General features: G+C 40.5%; 1 protein-coding gene across 1 annotated transcript in view; it reads left to right on the forward strand.

Moving 5' to 3' along the window:
- The window catches only part of rftn1b (raftlin, lipid raft linker 1b), a 119569-nt gene that overhangs the window by 62332 nt on the left and 42813 nt on the right, over positions 1–14424 (forward strand). Inside the window, exon 5 of the mRNA XM_083989189.1 lies at positions 9403–9880. Within this exon, the coding sequence (XP_083845315.1) occupies positions 9403–9880 (478 nt within the window). The remainder of the gene's footprint in view (positions 1–9402; positions 9881–14424) is intronic.

Here is a 14424-nt window from a genome sequence, read left to right on the forward strand (position 1 = left end):
CACTGACATTAAGGAGCTGTTATCACATGACCTACATGTGTGTGTGTATGTTTTTGGTGTTTCTAGAGTAAATATTTTAGAAACACAAGTTAAAAACAGGGATCCCTTCTGCTTGTCTCAGAAAATCTTTGTATTGGAGTCAATGGGCAGCAGGAAGGGACATGACTGCACTCTACAACCATGTGTGTAGAGTGTAATTTGTGGCATGGAGTAGTATATAAAGAGTAACATGTAAGACCGTTTCAGACAACTTCTACCACTCTAGCCGATTATGTCACCCACTCTAAATGGTAAATGGTCTGTATTTATATAGCGCTTTACTATACCTGAACGATACCCAAAGCGCTTTACAGTACATTGCATTCACCCATTCACACACACATTCACACACTGATGGCGGAAGCTCTTGCCTGAACATTCTACACACCCATTATAATCTCAAAATGTATCCAAAAATGATCATGGTAACTGAACAGTGATGAAGTGTCTAAGTGAGAGTATGCCAGAGGAGTTGACATTTGAAAAAGTCTCAGAGTGTTAGCCCTGCAGAGCTACAGTAATAACATGAGTGGAACTGAACACATGACTTTAGCATGTGCAGCTGGAATCCTAATTTGGGGGTTGGGGGGTCAGCCGCACCGCCAAAATCACCAAGTTTGCTGATGACAGTGGGGGGTCTGATCAGCAACAATGATGAGTCTGTATACAGGAAAGAGGTAGAGGATCTAACATACAGTATATCATGGTGCTACATTTGGAAAAAAACAAAAGAGATGGTGGTGGACTTTAGGAGGGCCGGTGAGCACCATCATATGCCGCTGACCATTTGTGCCCCCCCAGTGGAGAGAGTCAACAGCATCGAGTTCCTGGAGATCCACTTTGAGGACGACCTGACCTCCACCACAAACACTACAGGCATTGTTAAAAAAAAAGCCCACCAGCGGCTTCAACCCCGTCGTTGTGTGAAAAAGGCAGGCCGACCCGCATCCCATCTCACCACCTGCTACAGGGGCTGTGGAGTCTGTCCTCATGGCCTCACCTCCTTGTTTGGAAGCTGCAAGGCCCTAAAAAAACATCAGCTGAGCAGGATTGTGTCACTGATGACCAGTGTTGGGTGTAACGCGCTACAAAATAACGCGTTACTGTAATCAGATTACTTTTTCCAGTAACGAGTAGTGTAAGGCATTACTCTTCTGAAAATAGTAATCATATTACAGTTTTCCAAGCTCGTTACTTGCGTTACATTGCTAGCAGCAACTTCACCACAAAGACATCACACAGAACAGAAGGGAGGGGGAGGTGGGCGTGAATGGGTCAGTGATTGGTTGGGGTTTGGCACGAGGAATCATTTACCATCACCGATTGGTCGCCACCCGGCAGCCGGCACCCGCAAGGACAGATGAGAAAAAAATGGAAGCGTCAACAAGGCCAGAACATGCTGCTGCTAGCTCTTTTCAACGTGGTGAAGGATAGCGGTGGACACAGAGAAACCGGGTAAAAGTTGCCAAACTGAGGTCAGAAGGACTCGACAATCCGTACGTTACGTTGTGTGTTTTAATCAGTCCTGTAACACACACACAGTGTGACCGCGGCACCGGCAGAGAGACAGACAGACTGCAGAGGGACGAGATTACTCGCATCCCGACAGTGACTCCCGACACTTAAACCTGACTTGCCCCTCTTCTGAAAAACTCTGACATGTCAAACTGACCCACGGATGTGTTAGAGGACTAATTCATCTGTCTAACCATCAGAACTATGACACATGAAACTGTAAACACAGCTGATCGATCGAAAAAAATTACCGCCCGAGTTAATTTACTTTCCATGATTGAAAGCAGGTTCTTGAATGCAATTTGAGAATTAGGCTAAGTAGAAAAAAAATGTAACGGGTAATATAACGAGTTACTTTCTCTAGGGAGTAATAAAGTAATGTAAGGCATTACTATTTTTGAGAGTAATATGTAATGTGTAATATATTACTTTTTTGAGTAACGAGCCCCAACACTGTTGATGACATCACTAGGTTCAGTGATGTCTTTGATGACATCACTAGGCTCAGTGATGTCATTGATGACATCACTAGGCTCAGTGATGTCTTTGATGACATCATTAGGCTCAGTGATGTCATTGATGACATCACTGCCTTCAAGCCTGAACATAACACTTCTTGTAGAGAGGTTGGACAGCAGCTTGTCACACTAACACAGCCAGTTGGTCTGCACTTACTTCAGTTTGATCATAAATATTCAGTTGCAGTTGCGTCTGCACAATGGAAGATTCAAAATCACATTCATGGATAGACGAGGAAGGCAAAAAATATAATGTCAAGCTCTTAGTGGCGTTAGTTTTAGTCAGGGTAGCAGAAAAAGCAAAAATGGATATCACACTCTTTGTCCTGGATAATATTGCACAACGTATACTCGACAGAATATGGACTGAGGTTAAGGACATAGAGTTTGAGATGTCACAAGAATCCTTTCAAAGGTACAAAGAACTACTGTGTGAGCAGATAGTTAAAGACTTTGGCGGTGCACACAGAGTTCTACAACGTGTGATGATGTCTGACAACTCTGCAACTATTGAGTTAATTGCAGGCTATTTCACGTGTGCCCTGAAACTGTTAGAGCAGCCCAGTGATCTTAAGAGTCCGAGCAAATGCTTTTTAGCAGATAACTGGAAAATACTCCTGCTCACAATTGTCACAATTGCAGTTGCAGCTTGGAATTTTAAGGTTATTTATAGATTTATGCCACCACTATCTAAATTTAGTTTTTTTGTCTGATGATACCAGACACTCGCTGACCTCCAGAAGTCAATCCTTTAACATCATTGTATCAATGCCTTGGGATTAGAATAGAGATCTTAACTCCTGCCCCAAATCCAGTTTACCTTCTGCCCTGGTGCAGTGGGTTACCTGGATATGGGGCAGTGTGGTGGCATGGGGTTTTCTCCGGGTATTTCGGTTTTTTCCCACAGTTCACTTGGTTGGATTCAATAAAGTTCTAATCAAGTGTCAAATTCTATTTTGAAATGTGTCTTATCTTGTAAATGTGTCTTATCTTATCTTTAACTCTGTTAGTTCAAACTTCATTCTGGTTTTATTTATGTAGTGGGTTTTTTTCTTTTTACAATTGACAGACAAACAAAATGAACAATGCACACAAATTACACAATTGAAACAATTGGAAATAAGGACACAAAAAAAGAGAAGAAAAAAGAATTAACATAATGCCCCTATGCTCTTTGCATAACATGTCAGTCGAGAACTCTAATAGCAACCAGAGAGAGAAAGAGAGAGAAAACTTACCTTGGTAAAACTTCACAATACTTGCAGCATATTTGCATTTGACAGGTCATGTCTGAAGAGAACATTTTCAAATTTGTGTGTGTAATTGTTCAAATTATCTATCACATTTTTCAATAGAATGCTGTAAGGTAATATAGTTCAAATACTCACTTATTGGAATATTCAGTAATTAATTCATCAAAAGTTATAAACAACTATTAGATAATATGTGATGAAGCTTAGTTGCTCTATTGTCCTTCCTTCTTTTTTTCAATTAAAGAACTTTTCACTATTATATTTAGATTCTGCCATATTGTCTGGTTTATTGAAGTCTCTCTGTTAATTCTAAGGATCTCTGTACATGACACTTTGTCTCAATGTTTAAGCTTTGTATCATTTAGTTCGATTAGGTTCATAATGTATCCCAGTACATTATCACTTCTCATTATTCTTTTATATAAATATATATGAAAGATTGTGTTGGACTGTGGGGGGAAAAAAACATGTGTAGAGAGTGTAATTTGTGGCTGCAGGAGCAGCGTGTAAGTAAAAAAAAGTAATAATTTCAGACAACTTCACCCACTCTAGCCAGTGATGTCACCCACTCTAGCCCAAACATTCCAAGCAATATATGCCCATTAAGGTCTCAACATTTCTCCAAAAATGATCACAGTCATTAACAGTGATTAATTGATTGATACAAAATGTTGTATTATGTAGTGTAGAGAAAAGTAATAGCACAATAATTCCAATCAAGCTGCAAATTTGTCACGGAAGAGGAAGAAGAAGCATTGAGGATACCTAGTGCGCCAGGGGCTTTTGTCCTGCAGCAGTGACCGGTCATGATTATGGCCACTGAACAGCAATCAAAATCTAAAATACCTATTGAAACATGGAATAATACATCAAAAGACTTGTGTCTACAGTGTTTGGTCACCAGTGTCAAAAGACAACTTGGAAGAAAAAGAGAGACAGTCTGACCCAACCAAAAATAATCATACCCAGTTCCAAAATTTCCAAAATCTACAGACCCAAATAGAGAGACACCACCTGGGGCATGATGCACCAGTAATGAGCAGAAATGTAATTTCCACCTGCACTTCACAGTTCACACTCTCCCTCTCACCTCTAAAGAACACATTTTTCCCCTGCAGTAATTTTAACACTGCGAGGTAATAGCGGGTCCACTTGGATCCATTTGAGTATTATACATATTAACACAGAGATGCCAGACACTCGGCAATACTACAAGACCCCACCTGACCTTATTACACTGGATGAAATCTGGACCTCCAGGGTCAGCTCTTGGATATTAGGACAAGTGAACCTGTGGAAATCCTTAATTACAGCGAGTAGTAATATAACTCTGTTAAAATATTCTATTATTAAGAAAATGTGTTTGCAGCAAATTGTATAAGTGAAATTCTCATTACACACAGTGGCCTATTTGAGAGTGTTAAATCAGTGATACATTAATATTGAAAAGCATGTTAATGTTGTAGTGGACCCAGGTGGAACTAAATCATGCATTATATTTTACAAGATTGGTGTAAGTTTGACATTTCAGATTAACTTGCATATGAAACCTCTGATTGGACAAAAGTAGATCATTCATATACAGTAACTATGTCAGTTGTTGTTTTCAGCTCTATCATCAACCTCAACATCTGTCACCGACAGCACAGTGTGAAAGAAAGCACTTTAGGGTTCATACAGAATTCACATGATTTGCATGATTTCACATTTTACATTGTTGACTTGCAGTGCTTCCCGGTTGTTTGATGTATGTGTGCAATATACTAAAAGCTATACTTCCCAAAAGGGTTCAGGGCTAATGTTAATTAGCAAACCAAATAACGCAGCATATCTGTACTTTCCATAGAGAAGATGAAAGCAGCAAACACGAGCCACAGATGTGAAATCACATTCCCTGATCTGATAATGAATTGGCTCTGCGACATATGTCACTGTTACGACTGCACCGCTGCAGAAAGCCTGTTTTGAAATGACTCTTCAGATGAAATATAGGAACACACCTTCCTCTCTTGTCTCTGGTTATGCTGCATCATCACGATTCAACCCTCCTGCCTAATCTGTATATTACCGAACGCCTTTGAAGCCTCGCTCCCGAACCTTTCTGTACATTTTGCCCTTCGATTAGTCATGCAACCGCAGTCCTGTAGGACCTCATTACTGTTGGTTATCATTTTAATCTACTGAGCTGCTACAGGCCTGCTGCACGAGAAGGAGGGCGAGGAGGAGGAGGCCTTGCTGGAAATCTATTAAAAAGAAAGTGGACATGGATGAGTGGTGGAGGAGTGAGCAGAAGTCCATTCCCTTCAGCCCATCTCTTGGTCTCTGTTTTTCTCTCCCTTCGTCTCATTTTCTTTCCTTTATCTTCCACACCGTCTCGATCTCTGTCGTTATCCCTCTGCCTCTCTTTCTGTCATCTCTGTCCTCCCTCTTTCTGCCTTGCCTAATCTCTCTCTCCGGGGTTTTCATCTTGACCTTCAGACACCTTCTCCTGGTGCCACTTTAATAACTTACGGGGGAAATAGGAAATGTAGTCTCAAGTCAAAATTGAAATGGTTTTTTTTCACTGCGGGCTGTTGATATTCTGGTGGCAGAATAAGAGAAGCAGTTTCTGGAATATTTTTCATTAAATTTGTGCTCTGCATCATTTCAGTTAATGAAGAGAAATTATGTGATGTAAAGTTTCCTTTTTGACCTCGAAACCTCATTTTCTTGACCCGAGGTGGTTTCTTTAGAGCTGTAGCGACCCGCATGTTCATTTAGATTGAGAAGTTCAGAAGAATGCTAATTTTTGATGTTATCTTGCCATTTATTTGATTATTCCCGCTCATGTATATGAGACATTGCTCTTGAAAGGCTGCAGCTAAGAATTATTTTCATTTTCAACAAACCCCTCAACATCCTGTTTTCCCTTTAGATTCTCTTTATTATTAAGAGTTATTAAAACTTGTCTCATTCCACATGACCTGACATTATATAATATCTGTATCCTCTTGTTCCACTTTTAATTTAAAATTGTTGTTGTCTAAATATTGCAACCCAAGGCTTTTGTGGTTTTATTACTGAATTATTACATCAAATATAAATACACCAGATGACTTGTGCATCATTTGGCCTGATTGCACTGTGGCTCTGGGGGTGGGACTGCTGCTTCTACACTTTGGTTCAGGCTGAATACCTCAGCAACAATTAGATGGACTGACATGATATTTTGTGCACATGTTTATTTTCCCATGAGTACGAATCTTAATGACTTGAATGAGCTCCTGATTTCCTCAAATGTCACCAATGGATTTTTTTTTGTATTTTAGTGAAATGTCTCACCAGCTATTAGAATGATTGCCTTGATATTTGCTTCACACATTAATGTTCCCTGAAGATTAACTTTATTAACTTGAACTTGATGATCACTGCACTAATCACGACAAACACTTAATATGTTCAATAGGAAAGTTTGATACCTAAATAGCTGCAAAACTAATGACATCATCCTCAGGCATACTGTCTGTTTAGTGCTAATCAACAAAGTATGTTTTGGATGTATTTAGAGGTCATTTCTCTTTTAGTTGCGTATTTCAAGTTGTAACTTGAGCCAGTTTGCTACAACAAGGTTAACATTGCTTAACCCCAGCATGCTCTCATGTGTACCACATTTTAAAGTGTCTGGGAAAGTGTTTATCGTTTCGTGCATGAAAAAGATGACATGGATTGTTGTGTCATGAAATTAAAGCAGAAGTAAGTGATATATTTGTGTTAATATAAGTCTTAAATAGTTATATCTTCCGACAGCAATCACTTACATAGAGTGTTTGGTCTGAAACACGGGTCTGTCAGTCCCTCTGCTCTGCTCTGAGTCGAGGAGAAAACATTTATCGTATCCTACAGTTTTTATCCAATGAGGAGAGAGAACGGCATGCAGGGCTGTGTGTGCAGCCAAGGAACGCCGTGAATGTGGTGACGTAGGGACGAGGACTGTTATGGTGCGTTCAAGGACACTCGTATTTTTCCGACCGTGAAGTCGTACCAGTTCGATCTGGTACGAGTTCACGGGTCGGAAGTTACGAGTGGCCGTTATAGTGACTTTCACCGGTAAAACAGGTCGGAAAAACACGAGTGGGTTGCCTGGAACGCTACAAAGTCGTAAGTTGTGACTTGAAGCTGTAATTTACGATTTCAAAAGCCTGCCTGGAACGCAGCATTAGCGAAAACGACTGGATCACTCACTTCTGCTTTAAGAAAAGAGAACTTAAACAATATATTGCACTTATTTTTTTTACATTTACTCATTCGAAAATAAATTCATCCAAAGTCACTTAGATGTGAGGGACACCACTAAAGATTAAGAACAAAGGTCTATATTTATCTAATAAGTGTACGCAGAGCAGTAAATGGCATCAAAAATAATTTGACCCTAGGAGGTGGTGTATATTGCAAAGAGGAGGAGTCCCAGTATTCATCCTTGGGGCACTCCTTGTCGGGGCAAAGGGTGTTTCTGACAAGGTATACCTCTGCCTCAGACACACTTCCCCAGAATTCAGCCTGACAAGCATGTGGAAATTTTGAACATTCAATTTACAATGACAAAAATGCGTGAAAAGGAGAATATTATCAAATTTGGGAAAATAAAACCAGCAGTACTGTTCAATAAATGACCAAACAGTTATTAAAACTGTTTGTTTTCAGGTAATTAATTAGGCAACTAATCATTTTAGTGCCAGACTCTTGTCTGTCTGAAGTAATAATCTGCAACTCATCCACAGGAGACTTCGAATTCTTTGTGCTTATTCAACAAAATCAAGGTTAATATGGACATTTTTAGTGATTGACTCATATTGTTTACTATTTTTTGTTCATATAATCATGACATTTGTCACAATGCGGGCCTGTTGGCTAATTATTTGGAAAAACAAATAAAACCTTAATGGTTCTAATGTGTCATACAAGGGATTTGTAATAATGATAATAACAATAATAGTAATAATAATAATAATGGCACTAAAAATGAATTCTGTCATTACAGCCCACCATTTGAGTCCTCTGTGCTATCAACTGCACCAGCATTAGACAGTGGAAGCCATTCATCTCTCTCTCTCTCTGACTGCCTGCATTACCATTAAATGAGATACAACAGTTGCGTTCTTTTATCTCTGCAATTCCATTTCAACATATTGGTATGGGGAATGTGATGTGGAAGCACCCGGAGAGCGTTCACTGATATTAAACAATGTGGCTGGAAACAATGTGACTGTTTTCCAATTTAATTTCATAGTGAATAACCTGCAATTTGATTTGATTTTTATTCTCTTCCCTCACTGTGGCTGGAGATAGAGACGGGCGCCGCCTCGGCTGGTGGGTGGGGCGGGGATGGTTGGGGTGGGAGGCAGAAATGGAGAATGGCATCATTAACATTCTCTGACAGTTAATGTTTCAATTTCGCTCTGTGGCAGAATCCCAATATTGACATAAAATGCCAGATGACAATAAGAAAGAGGGGGGGAAAAAATTAAAGAGTGGACGATGGATTTGGGACGTGGCCCAGGCCTGACGGGGGATGTGGCCACTCCAGTCTAATCAACAGCTGTGTAATTGGAGAAGCTTCTGGGAAGGAATGAGAAAGAAAAAAAAAACTTAGATCCAACAGATGCAGAGGACTTGACGATTCTCCGAAAGTTTGGTTTCAGACTCAGATCACATGGGAATTAACTTGTTTCGTATGTTGTGCTTCACAGGTTCTTATTTTGCATACTCAATTTGCATTTTTGGTATTTTCCTGATGCTCCAAGTCAAAACCCATGGCTGCTTCACATCCAAAATATCCAACAGCATCTGAGGATGCAGCTTACAATTAATTCTATCATTTGATCAGTCACTTTCCTGATGGTGACTAATCCTGAAGTCACAGAGCTCAGGGTGGCATCATCAAGTTTTTTGTTTTGTCTGAGCCCACTGAAGCAAAGCAGCAGTCTGTGTCAGTTTACTGATCATTTCAGCTCCAAACCCAAAATCAGAGAATACAAAGTTGCATTTGTTGTCATCATTTTAGCTTTTGATTAATATTTTCTTGTTCTTGCTCCCAACAGCAGATCCAGGATGCCGCTGACCAGGGAGTGAAGTTTGTGGGATTTGTCCAGGAACCATATGGGGCCCCCTGCACCACCATCAGAGAACCAGACACCCCCTCCCTTTCCCTACACTCCAGCCCCAGCTCATTGCTCGATTCCCTGGGCAGCTGCAGCCCCTCAAACCCCTCGAGCCCCAGAAACCACGCAGATCCCGGAGCTGGAGTTGGCACAGCGGTCAAAGAAGGAGGCGAGGAGGCCGGGGAGGGGGCGCAGAGTGGGGAGAAGAATCAAAGTGAGGATGCTGGGAAGCATTCGGGGAGGAGCGGGGTGGAGGGGGGTCAGGACGAGCTCTCGCCTGCAACATCGCCAATATCAGAGTTAGATCTGGATCACAGCGAGGAGCTGACGGAGGAGAACTCACCATGTCACAATAACAACAAAGACAGCGGCACAGAGACAAAGGAGAGGCCAAGATACCGGCTGCGGAGAGGCGATGGTGAGTGGTCTCCATGGTTACTATCATAAACTGAAACTAAGATGGAAATGATGCCTCGCACAAAAAAACATGGAAATTAGGGATGAGAGTCTTTCATGTGCTGCCTCAGTAGAATGGATGTGGGTATTTATATGTAGCAATTTTATTATTACATTTAGTAAAATTGATAAATCAGATTCTACTATTCCACATTTTACAAAACTCACATGGATTTTCCATATAGATACTTGAAAGGGTGATTTCATCCAAATTTAAAAGAGAAAGTATAGATGTCTCAAGCCTGTTGATGATTCTTGGGTAACACTTTATTTGACGCCTATCTAATGCATTATAACCATACTTATAATGAGTTATAATGCAGTTATAGCACTGTATAACTATAGTTATAAACACTCATAAATTATTATAATGCTTTATAACAATAATCATAACTCACTATAAAGCATTTTATCATGACTTATAAGGTCAGGTATTATAATACGTTATAATTGATAGTAAATCGCTTACATTGCCCACATCGATAATGCATTATAAATATAGTTATTATGTGTTATAATTGTCTTATAAACATGTATAACTGTCATTAAAACACTCATAAATTATCATAAGGCTTTATAACAATAACCATAACACATTATAGAGCATTTTATGGCTTATAGGGTCAATTATTATAATAGAGTTATAATGCTCTATAATGTGTTATGCTTATTGTTATAAAGCCTTAAGGTAATTTATGAGTGTTTATAATGAAAGTTATACACATTTATAAGCCAATTATAACACATTATAACTATATTTATAATGCATTATCGATGTGGGCAATGTCAGCGATTTACTATCAATTATAACGTATTATAATACCTGACCTTAAGTCATGATAAAATGCCTTATAGTGTATTATTGTTATAAATCATTCTGATCATTTATGAGTGTTTATAACTATAGTTATACAGTGCTATAACTCATTATAAGTATGATGAGGGTTAGGGTGATAATGCGTTATAAAGATAGGCATCCAATAAAGTGTTACCGATTCTTGTTTTACTCATCCAGGTTTGAAATATCTGTCTCTCTGTCACCCCAGTCACTCAGAGGAGCAACAGCTCTTTCCAGACACAGTGACCCTGTTCTTATAGCTAATCCCACCACGCATGCTGTCAGCAATTTCCGTCTGTGGTCCCAGTGACCCAACAGCTCACAGTGAGGTCAATGGATTTTTGAAGACTTCACCTCAATTGTACAGTATTGTGCTGGGTGAAATCCCAGCAGCAAATATCCAAAAGCTTTTCTTTTGTTTATTTTTTTTTATTTTTTATTTTTTGTGAAGTGCTTGAACTGAACCTTTAAGAGAAAACGGTACTAATTGGCCCAATGGGTGGGCTGTAATTAAAGGTCAAAATTTCAGACTTTAGAACTTGACAAGACTTTTAAATCCAAATGGCACGAGACCTGCGACTGGTACACAAACCCAGCTAGCCCTACAAATTACACAGAAAGGCCTAATGAGGAATGATAATTAAGATAATTAAAGGTCAAAGCTTCAAACTGTGAAAGGCTGGAGCTGCTACGTTGGGTGAAGAAGATGAAACCCAGGCCGGTGGCAATGGATTAACGTTGCTTTAGAAGAATTGAGCTGAAAATGTGTGTTCTTTTTGTTGTTGTTGTGTGTGTGTGTGTTGCATATTTGTACACATCCACACCTGTGAGTACACACAATCAGCCCCTGATCCCAGAGGAGCGAACGCAGCTGGGGGTGAAATCAAACACTCAAGGGCATCCTCTAAACTGCAGCTTCATGTGTCAAATATTCACAGGGATTCAGAATGACAGCTTCTAATCTTCAGCCAATATCTGTCTACATATCTGTGTCACTGTGGTTTTTATGTGAAGCCATACCTTTTGGCTGTTTAACTAAGAAAACAGCGTGGCACCATAGATCCCTCTTGAAACACTTGGCAACTGCGGAGGTGTCATTTCCTGCTATTGCCTCAATGTTACACAACAATGTGCTGCCTTGGGATATAATCCTCTCTATCCGTTACACAAAAAGAATCATATTATAGCTGCGGTGCATACAAATTCGCACTCGCACTTAGCTGATGAAGCGGGGAGTATGTGAAATTCACCAAACTTTTTTTTTTTTTTTTTTTTTTTTGGAAGCTGCACATTTCATGGCTGGCTTGCTGTTATTCCCAGAAAGTGAGCCGCACGTAGCTGCACCTCCATGCGTTATTCATGGTAGCCTTCCTGCTTGTCTGTGGGAGAGGCTGTTGAAATTAGCACAGACATTTATAGTTTCGCTTTTATTTGAGCATTTTGGATTAACAGATGGAGACACCCCCCACCCGCTACAACTCCCCCCCCATTCCCCTCCCACAGTCCCTCGTCCTCCCACAGAACCTGAATCCATGATACGTTTCGGTGCAAACTGTGCATTAGACGCACGTCCCAGTGGGAGTGTCAGCGTCTGTGCGCTGTACTGTAGGTAGAGTGTGCGGTCTGATTGGGTTCAAAGCACCTAATACTAGGTGGTGCATAATGAATGCGCTCTTTGGTCGTGCATGTTTTCTGCTTTTGTTTGCCGCGTGTCTCCGTGTATATGTGGTGTGCGGTAACACACTCTTGGCACCAGAGCAGACCACAGCCCACTGGTCCATCTGGGCCTCCCTACAGTGCATTTTGCTGCGAGATAATCCCCCCACTGCCTCGTCCTCCACCTCCCTCAGCTTCACGGCTCTCTCTCAACCCCCCACCACCTTCATCACTCCCCCCACCCCCCTGAATTGAATCTCTTCCACAATGCCAGCAGCGCCAGGGAAGCAGCCAGCCGGGGTGGTAAGGGAGCCTGCCAAGCTCCCATGTCCCTCTCTACTAATGCCCAGTCTGCTGAGGAGGCCCCGGAGTCTCAGCTACCGCTGGCTTGTCCACGCTAATCCTCAGATCTCAAGGTGAACATTGTGCAAGCGCTGCCAGTGGAGCTGGTGAAAGTCTGCAGCTTACGGCCGATAGAGGAACCTCCATCCCTGAGACCGGAGCTCCGGAGAGAAACTGAGCCCTTAAGTTTGGAGACTCAGGCGCTGGAGGAGAGGGATTCTGGTGGTACAACATGGCTGTGACAGCTGTAGTAGAGGCCAGTCGATTAGACAACTCGTGTCTCATACAAGTTACTCTCAGATGTGATTAATTCACACGAGCAAAAACATTTAGTAGGAAATGAAATGCCATCTCCATTATGTTTTATGAGGAAACATTTATGCTGAAACCACTTAAGCATCATTAACATTTGAATGGTTATGTTTAGGCACCGCAAAGTGGCAAGCAAGTGATCGGACACATTGACTTTTTGGTATCTAATCTAAAACTGCATATTTCAACAACTCCAGGCTTCTGTGTTGAGGGGTTTAAAAACTTCTTTATAAGAACTACACACTTTTTAGAATTAGTTAAGCATTATTAAATACTAAATTCATAATTTATAAAGCATTCTTACTATATTGTTTCTTATTAATCTGTAATTCATAAACATAGTCATAAATGTTTAACTGTTTATTATTAAGCTCATTTATAATGGGTCTAATGATTCTGTTTTAATTATTAATCATGCATTTTACTTTTAAGTGTTGATAAATTGCAATAATGAAATGGAAAATTAGTATCAGTGTAAGGAATCTGCTTTACAGGTGATGGATTTTAAAGTATTTAATAAAGCTTACCCACAGTTTGATATTACTCATTATGAAGTTGCAGAAAAATATTAAATATAATACTGATCAGTTGCATAAGTGGATTTTGTCAGAAATTCAATTGGGAGCATGTTGGAGACATCATGAAACTGAGATGAAAATTCATAACAAGCTCAAAGACAATCAACATTTAATGGCCTTGAGGTGTCTGTTCTGTTGTCACCGTGTACATTTGCCAACACCACAAGCACCACTGAGCTCTAAATAAACCGAGTGACTTCACGTTATAAAACTACAAAATGAGGAAAAGACTTTTATCGTAGCAGTAATCCTGATGCCCATCACTCTGACATCTTGTGCATAGGAAGTCTTTTCAGCTGCGTGGTCTTATCCCTCAGATCAGTGTTATCTCTGTGCTGATGGGATCAGTGTCCAGCGTCTCAGATTATGGAGATGGACGTTGAAACGACGACATGTCATGTTGGAGAGCTTGCAGTGCTTAGATCACGGCAGGTTCAGTGCTGCTGACCTCGTCGGTCTTGGGACAGCCGCGCTGCGATCAGACGAGCCCTTTGATGCGACATGCTTTCAACAGACTAACGACGCTCATGCGCTCATTTTCTCGTTAGCTGGCCTTGCCAGTGATGAGAGTCAGGTTAGCTGTGAGGACTTTATTCTGAAGGGCGTAGCTGTCATCTGTTAGTGTAATGAATTCATGTGATTATAGGTTCAAAGGAGTCTGTCTTCAATGAGTGTGTGTGTCTATTTGTATACACATCTGTGTGTGTACCAAGAGATATCTTATTATTGGGACAGTAAGAGTTTATTTTTAATCCCTAAAAAGTATTGGTAACACTTAAT

The sequence above is a fragment of the Trachurus trachurus genome (genome assembly GCF_905171665.1).
Source record: "Trachurus trachurus genome assembly, chromosome: 16".
NCBI lineage: Eukaryota > Metazoa > Chordata > Actinopteri > Carangiformes > Carangidae > Trachurus > Trachurus trachurus.